The sequence below is a fragment of the Macrobrachium rosenbergii genome, chromosome 55, assembly GCF_040412425.1.
Source record: "Macrobrachium rosenbergii isolate ZJJX-2024 chromosome 55, ASM4041242v1, whole genome shotgun sequence".
NCBI classification, from domain to species: Eukaryota; Metazoa; Arthropoda; class Malacostraca; order Decapoda; family Palaemonidae; genus Macrobrachium; species Macrobrachium rosenbergii.
In genome coordinates, this window is record NC_089795.1 from 88,975,650 (window position 1) to 88,999,243 (window position 23,594).

The 23,594-nt window shown below is 35.8% G+C and overlaps 1 protein-coding gene across 1 annotated transcript in view; it reads left to right on the plus strand.

The window, feature by feature from the left end:
- The window catches only part of LOC136835871 (cilia- and flagella-associated protein 57-like), a 39,552-nt gene that overhangs the window by 1,439 nt on the left and 14,519 nt on the right, over positions 1-23,594 (plus strand). The window contains exons 3-15 of the mRNA XM_067099716.1: positions 264-452; positions 2,360-2,472; positions 3,386-3,566; positions 4,657-4,824; positions 8,356-8,557; positions 9,872-10,089; positions 11,086-11,190; positions 12,140-12,250; positions 13,783-13,959; positions 15,852-16,025; positions 16,300-16,461; positions 16,735-16,919; positions 17,819-17,918. Coding sequence (XP_066955817.1) covers positions 264-452; positions 2,360-2,472; positions 3,386-3,566; positions 4,657-4,824; positions 8,356-8,557; positions 9,872-10,089; positions 11,086-11,190; positions 12,140-12,250; positions 13,783-13,959; positions 15,852-16,025; positions 16,300-16,461; positions 16,735-16,919; positions 17,819-17,918 — 2,085 coding nt within the window. The remainder of the gene's footprint in view (positions 1-263; positions 453-2,359; positions 2,473-3,385; positions 3,567-4,656; positions 4,825-8,355; positions 8,558-9,871; positions 10,090-11,085; positions 11,191-12,139; positions 12,251-13,782; positions 13,960-15,851; positions 16,026-16,299; positions 16,462-16,734; positions 16,920-17,818; positions 17,919-23,594) is intronic.

Genomic DNA, 23,594 nt, shown 5'->3' on the forward strand with positions numbered 1-23,594 from the left:
AATGTTTCTCTCTCTCTCTCTCTCTCTCTCTCTCTCTCTCTCTCTCTCTCTCTCTCTCTCTCTCTCTCTCATGTTTATCCAAGGGACATACGGCACGTAGAGAAAACCCTTTATTCTTTTTATTTATATCTTTATAGTTGACATAGTGTATAAAGAGTGTATAATCTCTCTCTCTCTCTCTCTCTCTCTCTCTCTCTCTCTCTCTCTCTCTCTCATTACCTGTGCTGTTCCTGACTGTAAGGTCTCACCTTTCTCCCCCACAGGTATTCTCTGTCCTGAGACTCAGCGACACGCCCGGGCTAGGCCCCGTGGCTTCCGTTCTGTACCACCTGGAGGACAACGGGGTGCTCTCCGTGGTGGGCGAGAGGGTCGTCAAACTCCTGAAGCTGAACGACAAGCTCCTGAAGACGTGGGGATACCAAGGGGGCCACAACCATAATTGTCACTGTCAAGTAGGTGTTTATTTTTATTTTATTTATTTATTTTTTTTTTGTTCACTGATTGATTGATTGATTTATTTTATTTATCTATCTACATATTTATTTATTTATATTTATTTATTTTTATATTTATTTAATTTTATATTTATTTATGTATTTATTTTTTATTTTTATATTTATTTATTTCTTTATTATTTTATATACTTCTTTATTTTATTTATTTATTTATTTTGGGATGCTGCTTTAGACTGAATGAACGTATATTTGTTTATTTTAGTTTTAATGTTTTCTTAAATAGAATTTATATTGTGTTTATTCTTTTATGTGAGTCATTAAGTTTAATGAGACAACACTTATTAGACTTTTGTATTTTCCACTTAGAAAGTACCTTACTTATACATGAAACTAAACATATTCCTCTTCTTTCCAATAGTTTTAAAACCATGAATATGACGTAAGCTTATTTTCCTTTCTTCGTCCCGGGATAGAAATACCAGTAAAGATTTTAAAGCGATATCATGATAAAGAAGAAAAAAAAAAGATTAAGTACAGACATTAAGTTAACATTAATAGGAATGCAGTAAGATTAGATTGCAATGAAACAAGTTCCTGATATCGTAGAGCTAAAATTACTTGCTATGAGTGAATAATTTTGAAGATAACAAAAGGATTTGGTACTCAAAATGTCTAAACATTTCAAGGTACACAGTAGTATAAGATTACAAAGGTTGCTTTTGCATGCAGTGAAATAAGTGACAGACCTCGTCGAGTTGAAATTAATTGCTATGAATTATTATTATTATTATTATTATTATTATTATTATTATTATTATTATTATTATTATTAATCAGAAGATGAACACTGTTCATATGGAAGAAGCCCACCACAGGGGCCGCTGACTTGAAATTCAAGCTTCCAAAGAATATTATCATCATCATCATTATTATTATTATTATTATTATTATTATTATTATTATTATTATTATTATTATTATTCAGTAGATGAAACTTATTCATCTGGAACACGCTCACCACAGGGGCCATTGACTTCAAATTCAAGCTTCCAAAGAATATTATTATTATTATTATTATTATTATTATTATTATTATTATTATTATTATTATTATTTAGTAGATGAAACTTATTCATATGGAACAAGCTCACCACAGGGCCATTGACTTCAAATTCAAGCTTCAAAGAATATTATCATCATTATTATTATTATTATAATTATTATTATTATTATTATTATTATTATTATTATTATTATTATTATTTAGTAGATGAAACTTATTCATATGGAACAAGCCCACCTTAGGGACCACTGACTTGAAATTCAAGCTTCCAAAGAATATTATTATTATTATTATTATTATTATTTTTTTATTATTATTATTATTATTATTATTATTATTATTATTATTATTTAGTAGATGAAACTTATTCATATGGAATAAGCCCACCTTAAGGACCATTGACTAGGAATTCAAGCTTCCAAAGAATATTAAGGCGTTCATTTGAAAGAAGTAACAAAAGGTAATAGGAAACACAGAGAAAGAAGTAATTTATTATAAAAGAATAAAATAAATTAACCAATTAATAAATGAAAAGATGAAAATGTAAGCAAATGATTAAAATACAAGGAGAAATATTTGAGGGTAGTAATGCATTGTATCTTCGCTTGAACTTTTGAGGTACCAGTTCCACTACATCCTCAGTAGGGAGACTGCTCCACAGCTCCACGGTGAGGGGAATAAAGGACCTCTGGAACAGAGGAATTCTACGCGAGCTACATTTCCAGCTGTCCAGCGAATCTGGTTGGCAGGTGAAGGGGATCAGAGAAAAGATCTCTGTTAAAATACGGCTTATGCAAAATTGACAAACAATTTCAGTTAATTTATTTATTTTATCATTCAGGTCTGGGCAGATCAGCACACGTTGCTCATCGGGACAGACGTTGGGTCAGTCTTGCTCCTGGAGGAGGGCGAGTTAAGGACCGAGATCAAAGTGTCTCACCCACACTTGGGACCGTAAGTCTCTCTCTCTCTCTCTCTCTCTCTCTCTCTCTCTCTCTCGTATAACTGGGCATTTGTTATACTGTAATAATAAATAGGTTAAGGTTTTTTTCGATGGGAACGTTTGCGTCTCTCTCTCTCTCTCTCTCTCTCTCTCTCTCTCTCTCTCTCTCTCTCTCTCTCTCTCTCTCTCTCTCTCGTATAACTGGGCGTTTGTTTTACCCTAATAATAAATAGCTTAATGTTTTTCCAATGGGAATCTTTTCTCTCTCTCTCTCTCTCTCTCTCTCTCTCTCTCTCTCTCTCTCTCTCTCTCTCATTGCCTGAGATATGTTATCCTACCAGTTTATGAGTTTGTTTGATATATGATGTTATATTACCCCAATGTTGGGTCTGGGCATTACTTGGATAGTTGGATGACTACCAAGCTAGACACTACTGTACAGTATATGCACAACGTCCCCTTGGACATCCGTAGCCCAAGGCGTGGGGCTAGCGACCTCATCCCAGAATACTATAAATCAGAAAGGACTTCCATATCCTGTGGCGTGGGGCTAGCAACCTCATCCCAGAATACCAGCTGTAAATGAGGGAGTTAACTCCTTCTAGAGTCACCCCTCTCAAAAGAAAACGGTTTTAGGTAAAATATAAAATGTAAACACACACACACACACACACACACATATATATATATATATATATATATATATATATATATATATATATATATATATATACATATATATATAATATATATATATATATATATATATATATATATATATGTGTATGTATATATATATATATATATATATATATATATATATATATATATATATATATAGTTTTAGGTAAGAGAGAGAGAGAGAGAGAGAGAGAGAGAGAGAGAGAGAGAGAGAGAGAGAGAGAGACCTTTTTCTATATACAGAGAATGTGACAAGCGTTCTTCGGGCGAAGGATTGGTCGGCCTTGGGGGCCGTGGCCCAGGGCCTCGGCACCGTCGAGTGACAGCCCTGGCCGTCTTCAACGGCGGGTTCCTCTGCGCCTGTGGGCCCGACAAGATCTTCGTCTTCCAAAAGAGCGATGACATCAACGAACATTACGTCCAGGTGAGTCGATTGCTCGTGAACATCTAGGTCTCCTGGTGTACTTTTTTATATTATTATTATTATTATTATTATTATTATTATTATTATTATATAACAGACCCTCTCTCAAGCCTGTCCTGTTAAAGAGAATGGCAGCATCAGTAGAATTGATTTTATATATGGTCCTCTCAATTCTTCTTATTATTTTCTTCTCATCAGTGCTGATATTTTCTGATATTATTATTATTATTATTATTATTATTATTATTATTATTATTATTATTATTATTATTATTATTTTGGACAAACCCACAGGGGCCACTGACTTGAAATTCAAGCTTCCAAAGAGTACTGTGGTGTTCATTTGAAAGTAGGAGAGGGTAATAGGAAATATAGAAAGAAGAGATCAGTTATTAGAAGAGAAAAAATAACAAATTAATAAATAAACAAATAGAAATGTATACGTGAACTATTGAAACGCACAAGGAGAATTGCTGTAGGGTAGTAATGCATTGCATCTTGGCTTGAACTTATATAAAGTCTTCATCTATTCAAAAGACGTATATTTAGAAGTTTTTTTTTTTTGCAATAATGTAATCAGTATCTTCGTCTGGGGACAAAAATATAACCATCAAGTGGAAGGATTATTAATTAATATAATTCCAAATGGACAAATATGAAATTATTATTATTATTATTATTATTATTATTATTATTATTATTATTATTGTTGTTGTTGTTGTAAATGCAGATGCGTACACCTGTAAACACTCAATTAACCCGGGAAGTCTGCTAAACGGATTTTGTTTACCTTACTAGTGTCTCTTCGGCCCCTAGCTGCAACCCTTTTCGTTCCTTTTACTGTACCTCCATTCATATTATCTTTCTTCCATCTTGCTATCCACCCTCTCCTAACAATTATTTCATAGTGCAACTCAAGGTCTTCTTCCTGTTACACCTTTCAAACCTCCTACTCCTCTCAATTTCCTTTCCAGCGCTGAATGACCTCAGTCTGAACTCCATATTCCATTCCATATTCCATTCCAGGCATTAAATGGCTGTCTTCCCTTTTTCGTAGGCGAATCCTAAGAGTCTTTTCAAATCCCCACAGCGATTCATGCTGAGGCTGTGTGAAGCCAGCCCTGCGTCAGTAGTGAGTGGCCGTGGCGAGCACACCATCACGGTGCTGTCCCTCTCCCCTGGGGAGAAGACGATCGTGGCAGCGACCCACACGTCGCAGATATTCACGAACCCTCTGCCTAGCCTGGAGCCCTCCAAGGTAACGTCCTGAGACTCTTTCTGTTGTTTTGTGTGTGTTATTAAATAGTTTTTTATGATATATTGTAATTCTCCTAGGCAGTCATCTGTGATCATTTATATTTTCTAACACTGCCCGAGTACAATATCAGCCCTTTTACTGTACCTCCTTTCATATTCTCTTTCTTCCATCTTACTTTCCTCAACCCTCTCCTAACAATTGATTTCTAGTGCCTTGAGGTTTTCCTCCTGTTACACCTTTCAAACTTTTTGCTGACCTTTTCCCGTTTCAGCGCTGAATGACCTCATAGGTCCCAGTGCTTGACCTTTGGCCTAAATTTTATATATTCATTTCAACTATAGAGGGCTCTCCTCTATTACGCATACCGCATCTGGGATGCCTGTTGTTGTGCTGTATTTTGTAAAGTTTTTGCGCAGTGAAGAGTTTCTTTTGTTTTCAGGGGACGAGTAGGGACTTTGAATTGCTATTGAGGTTATCGGTACCAGAGTATTCTATATATGCTAGTATTGCACCACCCCGGTTTTTTTTGCCATGCCCCTAGTTTAGGTTGATTGGATTAGATTAGTATGGGAAACGCAATTTGGGTGTGGGAAACAATGAGAATATTTTCAAGAAAATTCTATGATTAGTTTTTAAGATATGGCGTCCCGCTTTTTTCAGGGAAATGCTGCCGGGCCAAGTTCATTTTTTGGGGTAACTTTCTGTGAGCCTTGTTCATTGATTTATAGGTTTTTTTGTCTGCAGGCGAAACTAAACTAGTCGCCGTAGGAATTCATCATCTCCAGCTAGACTATTGTTATAAAATGGAAGTTGTAAGAGAGTGACAGTATTATATCGGAAATAGCAGCATCAGCGTAAAAATTTTTAGCCTAGTATTGGTGATGAAGATACTTCCTCGACCCCCTCCCCACCCGCACCCCCACCCGTTCCCAGATCTCGCAATCCTACCAGGTCAGTTTCGGCCGGTAATCTACTCGTCAACAAGTGTTTTCTTAATTCCGTCCTTACCTTTTTGAGTAATGTTGAATGACCCGAAAAAAAAAAATCACGCAATCCGACTTGGGTGAAAACGAAAAAAATGAAAAGAAAAATATTCTATTCCTTCACGTTGACAAAAAAAATTATTTTCAAGGATTAATTCGTATTTTATCTTCTTTCGATTCGTGAGAATTTGGAGAATCTGCCTTTTGTGACTCGGCAGTATGTTTTTGTGTGTTTGTGTGTATTTTGACTTATGTGCTTTCTTTTTTATTTAGGATGGGACTTTGTTAAGAAATTGCCTTTCAGTTATCTTCCATTGGACTGTTAGAGATCATTATCTTGTTATAGTCAAAGTCTCACTATTCGGAGTCGTCTATATTTATGCCTTCATAATGTTTATGATACTCACCGTACACTGCCGGCCCCTTAGGGGGGCTAGTGCCGTCAGTGTACCTCATGCGGTGCACTGTAGGCATTACATAAGGTTCTTTGCAGCGTGCCTTCGGCCCCTAGCTGCAACCCCTTTCGTTCCTTTTACTGCACCCCTTTCATATTCCCTTTCTTCCATCTGACTTTCCACCCTCTCCTAATAATTGATTCATAGCGCAACTGCTTTGAGGTTTTCATCCCGTTACACCTTTCAGACCTTTCTACTGTCAATTTCCTTTCAGCGCTGAATGACCTCTTAGTTCCCAGCGCTTGGCCTTTGGCCTAAATTCTATATTCAGCTTGACTCAACCCGTACTCCACCGGGATTTTGGCAGCCCTGTCAAAATGGCAATTTATAATTCACGTGTTGTACCACGTTTCCTGCTGTGATGAACTTAATGCGACTCGCCTTTTGTTCATTGTTCCGGCCCTATTGCGGATCGGTCGTTCGTTTTGTTCTTCCGTCCTGTTCTTTGATTTGTTCAGCTTCGTTCCCAGGTATTTATGCGCGACCCTCTCTCTCTCTCTCTCTCTCTCTCTCTCTCTCTCTCTCTCTCTCTCTGACTCATATTTGTTTATTTATTTATAATTGTTATGTATGTATTTTCCTTACCATAGTTTCTTTTCCTCTCTCTCTCTCTCTCTCTCTCTCTCTCTCTCTCTCTCTCTCTCTCTCTCTCTCTCTCTCTCTCTCTCTCTTTTCCCCTGGCTCATATGTATGCATTTATTTATTTATTCTCTTTATGTATGTAATTTCTTTACCATAGTTTCTCTCTCTCTCTCTCTCTCTCTCTCTCTCTCTCTCTCTCTCTCTCTCTTTATCTCTCTCTCTCTCTCTCTTCCCCACTCATATTTAAGCATGTATTTATTTATTCCTTTATGTATGTTTAATTTCTTTTATGTAATTTCTTTACCATTTCTTTCGTCTCTCTCTCTCTCTCTCTCTCTCTCTCTCTCTCTCTCTCTCTCTCTCTCTCTCTCTCTCTCTCTCTCTCTCTCTTCCCCCGACTCATATTTAAGCATGTATTTATTTATTCCCTTTATGTATGTAATTTCTTTACCGTAGTTTCTTTTCTCTCTCTCTCTCTCTCTCTCTCTCTCTCTCTCTCTCTCTCTCTCTCTCTCTCTCTCTCTCTCTCTCTCTCTCTCTCTCTCCTGGATCATATTTATTTTATTCATGAATTTCTTTCATAGTCTGACCTTTTCTTTGTCTGAGGCAGTTTTTTTTTAAAAGCGTGGAAGTTTTTTGCACGTGTGTTTCATCCGCCTCTCAGCGTTTGCATAGGAGGAATAGATTCAGTGACTGATACGTTGTTTTTTTTTTTTTCTCCCGTCAACCACTTCCTTCCTGTGGCTTGGGATTTTTGTTGTCGGCGTTTTTTGTGTATGCGGTGCATTTATACATATATCTGTTATCTACTGTTGTGTAGGTGTGTTTTTTGTATGTGTGTATGTATATATATACATACATACATACACATACACATGTATATATATACACATGTATATATATGTAGTATATGTATATAGCCTATATTAACAAACACTGCAATCAAAACATCCAGTGAGACATTATGTTTTCAACATTTATTTCGATTAAGAAAAAATATACTAATTTTTTTTTTCAGCTTATTTCGGAAATTTATTCTCATGAATAGGACCCCCATTCATTTGTATTGTATAAATACTTCTACATATAAATCCATCTGACCTCCACCTAACGTTGTATTCATCAGTATTCCCTTTCCTCCCTCTTCTCCCTCCTCCTCCTCCTCCTCCTCCTCCTCCTCCTCCTGCAGTTACCAAGCCTGATGTTCACGCCCCTGCACGCCAAACACCACTATCTAACATTGTAGCCCCCACGTTCGTTAAATTGTAATATACTTCTACATTCATCAATTATTTTATTCTCTACCAAACATTGCATTCATCAGTACTTTCCTTCCTCCTCTCCTCCTCCTGCAGTTACCCAGCCTGATGTCCACGCCCCTGCACGCCAAACACCACGAAGCCCCCCCCCTTCCTTAAAATGTAATATACTTCTACATTCATCAATTATTTTACTCTCTACCAAACATTGCATTCATCAGTACTTCCCTTACTTCTCTCCTCCTCCTGCAGTTACCAAGCCTGATGTTCACGCCCCTGCACGCCAAACACCACGAAGGAGGCATCGTGGACGCCGACACCTGCCTGTGGAAGCCCGTCGTGGTCACGGGAGGTCAGGACAGGACCGTGAGGGTGTGGGACTTCCAAAACCACAGACTCCTCCTCTCGCACGCCTTCAGGGAGGACATCTTTTCCCTCAGCGCCCATCCTTCGGGTAAGAGGCGTCCCTAGAACCTTCTCCTTCATTCTTCTAAGTCCGGGGACGTCTTGGCCTGTAGTTGGTGCCCTTGGCTTTGCCAGCGTTCATGGCAAAATATCCTGGTTGAATTTTTTTTATTTATATATTGTTTTGTTAAATTTTTGTTTATTTTTGCCAGCGTTCATGGTAAAATATCCTGGTTGAATTTTTTTTTATTTATATATCTTGTTTTGTTTAAATTTTTGTTTATTTTATCCCTGTGGTTATTTTTCTGTCTGTGCCTTATAATAATAATAATAATAATAATAATAATAATAATAATAATAATAATAATAATAATAATAATAATAATATCCTTATCCTGCCTGTATGTTTGTAATTTGGTTTGAATTAGGTTTTGCGGCGTGAATGATTTTTACTTAAACTTTATTCTGTATAAAGATTCTCTGTAGAGTTGGTTTTCTGTCTGCGCCTTATAATGATAATGTTCTTACCCTACCTATATACATATTCATAATCTGATGTGCTTTGGTTTTTCTACGTTCTGTACCAAGCTTCTTCAGAGTTGATTAAAGCAGCTGCCTTTTCCTTGGTTTGTTGAGAAAGATTTTGTACTTAGTCTGGTGTTAGATCCAAAAAGAAATTCATTAAGAAACTTATTCTGGTGTTAGATCCAAAGAGAAATTCATTAAGGAATTTTTGAACTGAAAAGGCAGTTTAACATCAGGACGTCAGATTTCATCGTAGGCACTTTAACTTGTCATCATTTTATTGAAACATTTGACTTTGATGCCAGTATTATACCATGAATTAATTTTTTATTTGAATGAATATATTTTGTTTTTTCTTGTGAAGCAGTGATGAATATACAATGTTTAGAATGTAACTGTCACATATATATATATATATATATATATATATATATATATATATATATATATATATATATATATATATATATATATATAATATAATATATATATATATATAATATACATAATATAAATACTGTATGAAAGTTTACATTCTAAACAAGAAAACAATCTTTACCAGTCACAGTAATATATATATATATATATATATATATATATATATATATATATATATATATATATATATATATATATATATATATATATATAAATATATATATATATATATATATATATATATATATATATATATATACAGTATATTGTGACTGGTCTTCAAAGCAAAATAACAATTCAGCACTGGTCGGTTAAAAGTCCTTCACGTCCCATCTCCAATCATTCCACTCTTATCCTCTTAAAAAAAAAAAAAGTACATTCCGGCCGGGTGCAATTCAAGGTCTGCATGTGGCCGTGGGTATGACAGACGCCCTCAGGCTCCTTCACGTCCTCTTCGACTGCCTGAGGACGTACATGGAGCTGAAGATCCGGAGGTGTGCCGTGAGCAGCTTCTCTCCTTCCGGGCACATGCTGGCTGCTGCCGACGGGAATCTCCTGGTCATCACCTCCAGCGTCACTTTCAAGAAGATCTGCACTCTCAAGGGACACAGCACGAAGGTACACAGTCTATCAGCTCAGCTGTGGCCCTCAGGAATATGCTTGTTTGTGTTTTAACTTATTGAAAGGGGAGAGTTAACTTTGCGTAATGGTTCTCGTTAGTAGAATTGAAAGGAAAGGTCTAACTTTGCGTAATGGTTCTCGTTAGTAAAATTAAAAGGAATGGTCTAGCTTCGCGTGATGGTTCTCGTTGGTAAAATTAAGAGGAAAGGTCTAACTTTGCGTAATGGTTCTCGTTGGTAAAATTAAAAAGAATGGTCTAACTTTGCGTAATGGTGGGGTTAGGTTAAATTAAAAGGAATGGTCTAACTTTGCGCTATGGTTCTCTTTCGTAAAATTAAAAGAAATGGTCTAACTTAGCGTCATGGTTCTCGTTAGTAAAATTAAAAGGAATGGTCTAACTTTGCGTAATGGTTCTCTTTAGTAAAATTAAAAGGAATGGTCTAACCTTTGCGTAATGGTTCTCGTTAGTAAAATTAAAAGGAAAGGTCTAACTTTGCGTAATGGTTCTCTTTCGTAAAATTTAAAGGAAAGGTCAAACTTTGCGTAATGGTTCTCGTTGGCAAAAGATCGAATTTGCATAGTTTTTTATATGACAGACTTTTTTCGAATTGGGTTCTTTACGTAAGCTCTTATTTAAATAAAGGTTCACCAACACGAACAGTTCTGAATGGTTAAATTGGTTCTCCCACACATGCAAACCCCAATTTGCTTGAGATCATATATACGTAAAATTTCTTAATTTTTGAATATATATTTTTCTAGATAGTTCATATTTTTGTGAAATTTTTTTTACCATATACCAGTAGCAAAATGTATTTATTTTTCTAGACAGTTATTATTTTTGTGGAATTTAGTATAGTTTACATGAGTGTGACACTGCACTGATGTCTTGAAGGTGTTCAGATTGCTTAAAATTATGGCCAGAATCTTCTTTGATAAGAGGAATTAGTCGTTTTATGTATTTCATGAGAGTTCTTCGTCCTCTTTTAACAGATAACTGGCATAGGGTGGTATCCGGACAGCTCTGCTGCCATCACGTGCGCTGGAGATGGCATCGCTGTGGCTTGGGACATCCTCAACTGCGTACGATTGTGGGAGGTACTGTAAAGCTATCCAGTGTCAAAACCGAGCTTCGTCTCCTTTCTTCAATCTTGCTGTCCAGCACCTCTAACAGTTGTTGTTCCTTAGTACAACAGTGGGTTTTTTCTCCCAGTTCCTCCTTCATTTGTGTTTCATCTCCATTATTTTCGGGAGCTCTTTATCTAGCTGTCCAGCCACTCAAACTATATCGTTTCATGGCCTTGAGCGAAGCGCTGAGTGGCCGAAAAAGTGCTGGCTTGACAGCCTGAATGTCATGAACGAGTCAGTCTGAATCAAGCTGTGTGTTACATTTTCAAGCCTGAATGTAACCCAAAGCTTGTGTTATATTCATGATTTTGTCAAAAATATGCCTAGAAATTTATATGGTAGAAATTACACGTATATTTAATTTACATACTTCTGTATCGCAGTTAATCATAGATTTGTCTTTGGATAAAGGTTATATAATTTTTGATACATTTTGACTAAATGACACTTTGATACTTTTGTAGAAATAGTTAATGTTTCTGTAGTAACAAAGATTTGTAATTTATCTACTTTATTTCACTAATGAATTTACGAATCGGTTGCATGTTTTACATGAATCCTGTTAGAGGAAAAAATTATTGTGAAGTATTTGTAGAACTGAAGTTTATTATAATTTGTTTGAGTTTTGTAAAATAAATAAACGACCGTAAAGAGTTTTACGTTTTATGAATATAAAATTAGATTAAAATTAGACTAAATGACAAACATATTAGCTCTATTTGACATCACTACCAGTCTTTCCTAGTATTGAAATGTGCTTCTGTAATCTTTAAAGAAAAATGCCATTTTAAAACCTACCCGTTTTATGTCTGTCAGACCACGGAAAGTGAAACCAGATTTACCTCTCTCTCTCTCTCTCTCTCTCTCTCTCTCTCTCTCTCTCTCTCTCTCTCTCTCTCTCTCTCTCTCTCTGTAACAGGTTGGTTCGATAACATCTCCCACATACCTCACTTCTGCGCTTTCCCTCGATAACAGCCCCACTTTGGTCACTGGGAGTGGACGGTCTTGCACCGAGATCACCGATGGCCAGGTCAGTGGATTTGTGTGTGTTTTTTTTTTTATTAGATTTTTTTAGGTTAGTGGAATTTTTTTCAGATTTTTTTTAGGTCTGTGGATTTTTTTGTCACTAGATTTTTTAGGTCAGTGGATTTTTTTTTAGGTCAGTGGATTTTTTTTGTCATTAGATTTTTTTAGGTCAGTGGATTTTTTTGTCTGGATTTTTTTTAAATCAGTGCATTTTTGTCAGATTTTTTTTAGGTCAGTGGATTTTTTTGTCAGAATTTTTTAGGTCAGTGCATTTTTTTGTCATTAGATTTTTTAGGTCAGTGCATTTTTTTGTCTACATTTTTTTTGGTCAGTGGATTATTTTGGTCATTAGATTTTTTAGTTCAGTGGTTTTTTTGCCATTAGGATTTTGTTTAGGTCAGTGGATTTTTTCATTAGATTTTTTAGGTCAATGGACTTATTTTGTCATTAGATTTTTTTAGGTCAGTGGATTTTTTAAGGTCTGGAATTTTTATAGGTCTGTTTTATTTCAGGTCAGTGGATGTTTTTAAGGTCAGATTTTTTTAGGTCTAGATTTTTTTAGGTCAGTGGATTTTTTCTTTTAGGTCAGTGGATTTTTTAGGTCAGAAAATTTTTTTAAATCAATAGATTGTTTTAGGTCTGGATTTGTTGGCCAGTAGATTTTTTCTGGTGAGTGGATATTTTTACGTCCGTATTTTTAGGTCAGGAGATTTTTTTAAAGTCAGTTGATTTTTTTCAGATCAGTGGGTAATTTTTTAGATTTTTTTTAGGTTAGTAGATATTTCAGGTCAGTAGATATTTTTTTTAGGTCAGTAGATTTTTATTAGGTCAGGAGATTTTTTTTAGTCTGTAAATTTTTTTTAGGTCAGTAGATTTTGTAGGTCAACTTTTTACAGATTTTTTTGTACGAATTGAGAACTGAGAAATCTCACATTAAGATTGATATCGAGCTCGTATTGCCATAAGGCTGACTGGGGTGAGTGTGATTTACCTGTGATTTATATATATATATATATATATATATATATATATATATATATATATATATATATATATATATATATATATATATATATATATATCTTTTGTTAACTTTAAACCGTTTGACTGAACTTGTGGTTCTTCTTGGATTAAACATTTTTTTATTGTATATTGTAAATTAAAAGAACATTACAGAAACTGTATATTTGATGATGTGTGTAGTCTATTTGTTAACATTTTAATAAAAAAATATTTTATATATGCTTATATGTAGTTTATATTAAAGGTGGCTAAGACTTGCTGTCTGTTATGTACAGTATACGGTGTATACTCGTATATGTGTATGTATGTATGTATGTATGTATGCATACATATAAATATGTTTGTGTATGTATATATTTGAATGAATGTATATATATGCATATATATATGCATGAAATATACATAAATTATATAATATATATATACATATGTATACAGAGAGAGAGAGAGAGAGAGAGAGAGAGAGAGAGAGAGAGAGAGAATAATCTAATGATATCATTCTAACCCGGTCAGGCCATGCAAGACATCCAGTACGGAAGCGGCGGCGACCTTATTTGCGCCAGCCTGGCTCCCGTAAGGTCACTGATCGCCCTGGGCACGAGTTCAGGCAAACTGGTAATGAACAAATTCCCATTACACCTGGCCGAGTCGTTCTCGACCGTCGCCGGTCACTTCGGTGCGGTGGTGAAGGTGGGCATACTGTACAGTATATGCTTGGGCTTAAAAATTTGCAATTGTATATATATATATATATATATATATATATATATATATATATATATATATATATGGATGTATATATATGTATATATATATGGGTATATATGTATATGTAGATATATATGTATGTATGTATTTATATATCTATCTATCCATTTATCTATCTATATGTATATATGTGTTTGTTTTATTTTATATATATATATATATATATATATATATATATATATATATATATATATATATATATATATATATATTTATATATAATATATATTATATACAGTATATATAACCAGTATATATTCTAGGTGTATTTTTGAATGATCTTTATTACTAACTTTTTTTCTTATATTCTGAGGTATTTTAATTCATCTGTAATATATATATATATATATATATATATATATATATATATATATATATATATATATATATATATATATATATATATATGCTAGTTGTATTTTTGAAATGTCCTTTTTAATATTTTTTTATTCCTATTATTTTCTGAGGTATTTTACAAATTATTGTTCATATATTGAAATTAATATTTCCTAAGGAATATTCATTGAAGAATTTATTGTTATATGTGGAATTTACTTGTTACATTCGGAGAGAACTGAGTTCTCTATTTCCTAAAATTATTTGGGACACTTTTCATATATATATATATATGTATTATATATGTATATATATATATATATATATATATATATATTATATATGTATATATATATAAATACATATATAATATATGTATATATAAACTCTTCTTTTTTTCATTTGTCATGTCACTCGCTCCAACTCAATGACAGCATTAATTTTGTGGCTTTATTCATCGTACCTTTCATTGATGGTAATGAAAGTCTCTCAATGTTTACGATTTCATATTTACTAATCGGCAACCTTATCCTCCATTATTTTCATTCTACGAGTTACAAATCATCTTTTTTACCAATTTTTTTTTTTTATCTCTTTTCTGTTCTTCGACTCGCTTAGTATGAGATTTAAAGTTTATCTAAAGCAGTGAGTCAGGCTTCTAGTTTCCAAGTGACTGCAGCCCAGTTGAGTATTAAAGAATAGAATCACGAGGTCTGTGCGCAACGAGTTTTCCTTCCTTGGCTAGCCACGTATATATTCTTGCTTGACTCACGAGCTCTTAGTCATAATATGTCCTTCTTCGTAGAGCTCGATAAATAAATAAATAAAAAAAAAATATATATATATATATATATATATATATATATATATATATATAATATATAAAATTGACTCACATTAATATCGAACCGAGGTCTTTCAGTTGAAAGGCAAGGGCGCTGACCACTAGGCCTTGTGTGCAGTGGCACTCAGGTTTCTACTTATGTGGCTTGTATGGCCTGGTGGGCAGCGCCCTTGCCTTTCAGGTGAAAGACCTGGGTTCGATCCTGATGTGAGTCAGAACTTTATTTCTGTTCCACACGTGATTGTGTGTTGATTATTTCTATATTTATATATATAATATATACATACATACATACATACATACATTCATTCATTCATACATAAACACACAGAACTCTATATTATTATATATATACATTTATTTATATATGTTTATATATATATATATATATATATATATATATATATATATATATATATATATATATATATATATATATATATGGAAACCATACCAGTACCCGTATCTAGCCCAGACCTGATATAAACAAGCAAAATCTCAAGAGAAAATTGACTGAGATTGACCCTTGAGGATGCTGCAGACCCATAACAATTACCCTTAGACTGATCCTAATCTCCATCCTTGTGCTGGAACTCTCTGTCACACTCTACCCTTCGCTCCTTCCGTGACCCAGGCCCTCGTTACCAGCGACGAAGGGCGCGTCGTGACCTGCGGAGGAGACGGGGTCGTCGTGGTGTGGAAGATCACGATGGAGCAGAAGGAGACTCCTGAGTACCTGGCCGCCCGGGAGAGGATCGAAGACCTCCCTCAGATCCTCGAGATGCTCGTGTCCAGGGATGACCTGAAGGTGAGGTGGGTTAGGGGCGTGCGTCGTGGCTTTGAAAACCCGTAGGAGACCAAGCACTTAATTGTCAAGAAAGGATCTCAAGTCGTCTTATATTTGTTTCATATGGAGTCAGGCGCACTCAGGATAATAATAACACTGGTGTAGATAGACTGGTTAATCAGACGCATTTGGGGGTCACCATTTAAAACAATCTCTGTCATGAATGAAAACCAGGTGATTTTCTCCATGTTCAGTCATAATTTTATTGCTGTCTTGCTTCATGTAACTTCTGCAGGCTAAACAAGACTACACGGAGGAGCTGGAACGCCGTGTGTCCTACCTGGCGAGGGACAAAGAAGTTCATCTGGGTCTGCAACAGCAGGAGTTTGCTGCCAGTAAAGACGCCCTTGTTGCCAGGTACAACCAGATCTTGGACCAGATGAATGACACGATACAGGTGAGGCCTTGGTAATGACAATGAACCCCGTACTGTAATTTGAACTCCTGTAATTATAATTTGAACTCCTGTAATTATTATGCAATAATCAAAGTCCTTCAAAAGAAGGCATCGTGCTTACCCCATACAAAAAATGGGAAAAAGCACGTTAAAAGAAGAAGAAGAAGAAGATGAGTATGGTACCGGTAGCGTCTTTGGTGCCTTTTGGAAAGTATTGTACGAGGAAGGTGTACTTAACGTTTTTAGCATTGAGTCGGTCCTCTCGTCAAACAGACGTTGGAGAAAGAGCGGGAGAGTCTCCGGGGGACCCACGACGTAGAGCTGAAGAAGGTGACGGCTGCCCACGACACGGTCATGGCCGAGCACCAGCAGGAACTTCGTCAGAAGCTCTTGTACGAGTACTCGAAGCAGGACAAACTGGAGGTCAAACTCAAGGAGATGCAGAGAACGTTAGACAGGTTAGTTAGTCAGTCTTAGTCTCTCTCTCTCTCTCTCTCTCTCTCTCTCTCTCTCTCTCTCTCTCTCTCTCTCTCTCTCTCTCTCTCTCTAAGTACTTCAAGGTACTCCTGATCCATTGACAGTTTTATTTCCCTTGTAAATCTTTAGAGGTTTTCTAATCTGCTGAACAGACGGATCCATTTTTATTAGTCACTTATAGTTTATAATTTTCTTGAATAACCTTCTCTCTTATGAAAAGAAAAAATTGGAGCGGCCGTCAGGAATGGAGAAATTTAACATTACAGTAAGGGAAGGATGGTTAGAATATGTTTCAAGTTATATGGCCTCTTTGTGTTTTTTTATTTGATTTTTTGGGGGGTGATGGTGGTTGGGTGGTAGGAAGATGCTGGAAATGATAAAAATAACTTGTAAATTTTCCCAAGTGTAGATAGATCTTTAAAAGTAAAAATATTTTTTATATTTTTAAAAGGTAGATAAACATTTATGATTACATTATTATCATAGGAGATACATGTTTGATTAATTTAATCATGCGTTCCATAACTAAAATAACGTATATTTTTTTTATGTCGTTATTCTGGCGATACTCCACTGGAGGCAGTGACCCCTTTCTTATGCCTAGTGATGTAATTTGATGTAACTCGTCTTGACAGTTCAAGATTTAGTATTAACATTAATTGATATTAATCTTATTTAATAGTAATAATTAGACCACTGCCTCCAATACATTGTTTTACCGTATCTCTCAGCTATCCAATTCAGTTTTTCTGTTCCTTATCAATAATATATAACATACCTAACATTACTTTTGATCGTGCTTTAATATAGATCACTGACGCATCTTAAACATCTGTCAGTCATGACTGACGTTTCATTCCTTTTCCCCTCCCATCTTCAGGCAGGTCCAAGAAGCCGAGAGGAGGACGAGAGTCGAACTCCAGCAGCGTCTGGATGAACAAGTGACCATTGTACAACAGCTCACGGCTGATTTGGAAAAGGTCAGTTTACGTGTTCACCTCCATTGCTGCTGAGTGTGAATCTAACGGATGGCTTTAGGAACTCCGTTTTTCGTTTCGTTAGGGATAATGGCTTCCCCTTCATTTCCAGTGATCGAAGGATCTTTCAGTTTTTTATTTTTTGAAGGATCGAGCGAAGATGATCGTTTTCTGTTTGAGGAATTTAGTGTTCATTTTCAGGGATTGTAGGATTGTCCTCTCGTTTCATTTTGAAAGGATCGAGTGAAGATGATCACGTTCCTTTTGAGGAATAAATGGCATTGTCACACAATCTTTGATGAAGATTCTTGTGATAAATTTTCTCAGTCATTTCTTAAAATCGAGGGAAAGTCTCTTCGTTAATTTTTTTAAGGATCGAGTGAAAAACTGATCGATATTTTTTTAAGGATTGATTGAAAAATTTATCGACCCCCCCAACCTTGTTTTAGGTGAGAGAAAACGAAGTGAGTAAGACAGATTGCATGTGAAAGCAGAAAAGAGCTAAGTAGAAATGCATATCTAACCATACTTTATAAACTAAAGTCATTTCTCCTTTTGTCAGGTGAATTTTAACAAAATAAAGCTACAACACGTCTAGTAACAGGAAGAAACATTACTTGAAGTCTCCTAAACTCTCACAAGTCAATAAAGAAACATTACTTGAAGTCTCCTCAACTGAGTCGATATTTTTGTGCGCTTTCCAGTTGCAGGCTTAGAATAAGAGTTTTTTCATGCGTCTGGCAGCGCTTCCCCTTCCCTTCTGCCACTGATCATAGCCAAAACAAAGGCTAAGAAAGTTAGATAACTTGGAGTAATGTAGATGAATTTTGTCACTTCGTACGATGTTCGTCTCGCGTTTTGCGAGGTTCTGACGGTAGATTACAATTTGTTCTTTTTTTATAAGATTTTTCTGAGTATCAGTTGAATTATTCGAGGTATTCGGTTGTAAAGTGATTTATGACATAAGATATATGTCAAAATTGATCATAAAAAAGGCGAAAAAAGGAAATAAATTGCAGAAACAGGCGAGGTCTACCTACATTTGCAAACGCGTCCCTTGCAAAATCTGAAAGGTTGGTTGGTGGACCGTACTTAAAGCTACTCTTCCAATATAATTAGAGAAAAAAAAGTGGACCTTGAATTATTACTTGATGATTCATATAATTTTAAAATTGAGTGCCTAGTATATGACCTCTCCTGAACGTTTGACCTAAAAGTTATTTATGAAAGGAAATTATGATTCTCTCTCTCTCTCTCTCTCTCTCTCTCTCTCTCTCTCTCTCTCTCTCTCTCTCTCTGTATATATATATATATAATATATATATATATATATATATATATATATATATATATATATATATATATATATATATATATATATATATATATATATATATATATATATATATATATATATATATGTATGTGTGTGTGTGTGTGTGTTTTGTATGGTAGGGTATGTCTCGCAAGCAAAAGGTCTGTGGTTCGATCCCTGAGTGAGCTCGAATTATTTTTGACAGTTCCACAAAATCCGATCGTGAAGCTTTGGACTAAGAAGTCCTGGTAGTTAGACGACTGTGGTGACTAGCACTCAGAAAGGAGCGGGGTATGGAGCTACCGTACCCATCAGAAATGACCTGACCAATACCAGAAGGTCACTTTTCTACCGTCAGTTCCTCTAAGGAGAAAAACATTCATTTAAAAAAATGCGTATACATATGCATACTGTCAGTATGTGTTTAATTTAACGTAAATTAATTTGTTTTGAATAAGCCACTTTGGCAGTAATTATTCTTTTGGAACGTAATGACCCTGTTTCCTCCTCCCCCGACATTTCTGACTTGTTGTTTAGTTTTAATTACAATGAGCTTGTTTTATTTTCACGTGTGGTTTGGCTTCTCGTCCGAGCTGTATTCGGCGCTTTTTCTCGAGGACTGAGAGAGTTGTTTTCTGGACCTTTAGCATTGTGTGGGCCTGCCTTATTCTTGATTGATTTTGAACTATCTCTGGATTACGATACCTGCCTTTCATCAGTTGCTGCTGCTTTGGGAGATTGATTTATTCTTCAGTCTACGCCCTTGGTCCAGTAACACTGCCAAGGGGACCTCTCTGCCAACTGGTAAGGTGTGATTGCCTGTCGGACGGCCGTGTCCGTTGATCGTCTTGCGACGTTAAAGTGATTCTATCTTCTGTCTACGCCCTTGGTTCAGTAATACTGCCTAGGGGACCTCTCTTACGTTTGGTAAGGTCTCAGTATATATATTATGCCCCTCGACCCGTGATTTGAAGGCTGCGTTTGCCTCTTCTACTGTTTACAGCTCACTTAAGGGAAGCAGTTTTTTTATAAACATTTAGTCTGTATTAAGTTAGGTTATTCTGTCTTTTCGACATCCTATTACTTTCAGGGCCCTCTCTTTAAAGTGTAATTGTATAGCCTATCTTAATTTGGTGTAAGAGTGTTTGTTATTCGATGTTTTCAGTGTGTGGTTGATTTTTGTGTTCATTTAATGTATTTTGTAAGAGGCTCAGTGGTCATTTCTTTCTAAAAGTTTGTATTAAATATTAAGGTTTTATTTTCAGCTTTACTTATCCTCCTTGATTCCATCTCTGTACACTCTGTTGCAGCCATTCCACCTATTGTGGACTTGGTCGTTAGTGACTTTATTTGTATTTTAAGAGACTTGTGTATGTTTGATGGGCGTGGGCCCATAACATTTATGACCTTGCCAGGATTTGTCGGATCCTGTAGTCACTTGAGTGTATAGAGTGGATTCTTGGGGTGTTTTGCAGCATAGTAATACCTTCTCTCTCCTATATTCTTGTGTTGATCGGTGTTTATATTTTTTTTTTCTTGACCGTGGTAGGATATTTGTGTGGTTATTGCTGTTCAGTGTATTGGTTTGTTTTTGGGTATATTTTGTGAGATACATTTATATATTTACTTGTGTGTAATTAATTTACTATGGCTGATTTGAATATCCCGGAGCTCTTGAGTGGAGAGGGTGGCAGGACAGGTTGGCAGAATTGAATAAGCCTGATTTAGAGAGTGTAGCAGAATTTGTTGAAATTGAAAATCCTGGGTCTGTTAGGAAGGGCTTGTTGCTGCTTAATGTTTATGAAAAGGTTAAGGTGATGAAGGCAGACGGTAAACCAGAGACTAGGCAGGTGGAGGAAGCGGTGTCAGTAGAAATTTTAGATAGGCAGATTCAGTTGAAAAGAATGGAAATAGATCTCAAAGGTTGAAGGCTGAGGAGAGAGAGAGAGAGGCAGCACGAACTTGCTATGCAAGCATTGAGTAATAGGGTTCTTCTTCTTCCCAACATAATGTGTCTGCAATGCCTTGTATTAATCTAACTGAAGCTCTAAAGTTAGTCCCAAATTTTCAGGAAGTTAACGTGGCAGAGTTTTTTGTTTCTTTTGAGAGAATAGCTTCAAGGTTGGAATGGCCAAAAGAGTATTGGACCACTCTTATTCAGAGTAAATTGTTAGGTAAGGCCCAGAAAGTTTACGTTACCTTGGACGAAGATCTGTCTTCAGATTATGATTCTGTAAAGGCCATAGTTTTGAAGGCTTACGAGTTGGTACCGAAAGCTTACAAACAACGCCTCCGTAATTTACAGAAGGAAAGAGGGCAGACTTTGTAGAGTTCGCCAGGGCTAAAGAGCAATTTGCTGGCGACTGGTTAAAAGTCTAAGGAGGTGACAGACTTTGAGAAATTAAAAGAATTGATTTTGGTTGAGGAGTTTAAAAGGTCCGTGCCTAATGAGGTGAAGGTACACCTCGAAGAGTTAAAATTAGAAACTTTACAGGAGGTGGCAATTGCAAGTGATGAGTACCTCCTCTCTCATAAAAATGTGATAGGGGAAGTACCCAGAAATGAGAAATCTGGTTGGGTGAGAGTTAACAGGAGTAGTAATCAGAACAGGTATAATAGGCCTAATGTTAATTATGGTTCTCGTACTACTCCTGTTAACAGCTATAATAGGCAGACCACAGATAACCCGGAGAAGTTGAAAACTTTGACTTGTTTCTTCTGTCATAAGAAGGGACACGTCAAGAGCATGTGTTATGCATTTAAAAGGTCACAAAGGACCGAAAGACGTCCGGTAATGGCCATTCGTAGGAATGAGAACGAGTCAGTGGCTGAGAACTCTAATAATCAGTGACTAGGCAATAAGTCACTGGCTCCTTTTCAGAAATTTTTGTCTGATGGTTTTGTTCGCTCTGGGAATTCGACTGAGCAAAGAAAGGTTAAAATTTTGCGTGACACTGGGGCTGCTCAGTCTTTAATTCTCAGAGAATCCTTACCTATTGATTTGGAATGTTCAAATAAGGAATATGTTTTGTTAAGTGGTTTTCCAGATACGGTCAGGTCTTACCCGGTTGAGAGTTTTTATTTATCATGCCCGTCTTTTTCAGGTTATTTAAAACTGGCCATTATTGATAAATTTCCTATTAAAGATGTGGATTTGGTGTTAGGGAATGATGTCGCCCTAATAAATAAAACTTTCCCTATTGTATTAAGTTCCGGTAATGAAATATCTGTAGTCACTCGATCGAAGGCTAGTAGTGTTGACTCGGCCGAGTCGGTAGTTGATGTTGATTTGAGTAGTTTAGATCGTAGTGATAGCTTAGTTATAGATAGTGGTGTGTTGGATAATAAACTTAATTGGACTACTAAGGAACTTATTACAGCTCAGAAAGCAGATTTTAAAGACCTGCCAGTTGAGTCTGGCGAAATTACTGATTTGACTGTCCCTCGATTTAAGATAATTAATAATATTCTGTATAGAATAAGTAGACCTTTGATGCCATTAATACAGGTTGTGAAATTGTTAAACAGATTGTGGTTCCTTTTGTTTATCGAAAGGAGTTAATGACATTGGCTCATGAAAATGGTTTGGCTGGTCATTTTGGTGTTTTTAAAACCACTCGTAAATTGTGTGAAAATTATTTTTGGCCTAAGATGAAAGATGATGTTAAAAATTTGTAAATAGTTGTGATGCATGTCAAAAGGTCAGGAAGCCTAATCAACCAATTCCAAAGGCACCATTACATCCTATTCCTGTTGTTTCTGAACCGTTCAGAGAGGTAATTATTGACGTGGTTGGTCCTCTGCCGAAAACTCGTAGTGGCAATCAGTATATTTTAACAATTATGGATAGGATGTCTCGATATCCTGAGGCAATACCACTACGAAATGTAAAATCTGTTAAAATTGTTGAAGTATTAATTGAATTTTTCACCAGGTTCGGAATGCCCAAAGTAATTCAGTCCGACTGTGGGTCTAATTTTCTGAGTAAATTATTTAGGGAGAAGATGGCTGAATTAAAAATTAATCATGTGACTTCTTCTCCGTACCATCCTGAAAGTCAAGGTGTTTTGGAACGATTTCATCAAACCATGAAGTCTATGATAAAAAAAGTATTGTTTGGTTAATGGTTCTGAATGGGATAAGGAACTACCTTATTTATTATTTGCATTTCGGTCAGTGCCGAGTCAGTCTTTAGGATTTTCACCTTTCAGCCTTATTTTTGGTCATTGTGTGCATGGTCCATTGGATGTGGTTCGTGAATCTTGGGAGGGGGACGCCCCTGATATGAATTTATTAGATTATGTTAGTAATTTGGGTGATAAATTAACGAAGGCTTGGAAGTTTGCTGGTGAAAATTTATTGTG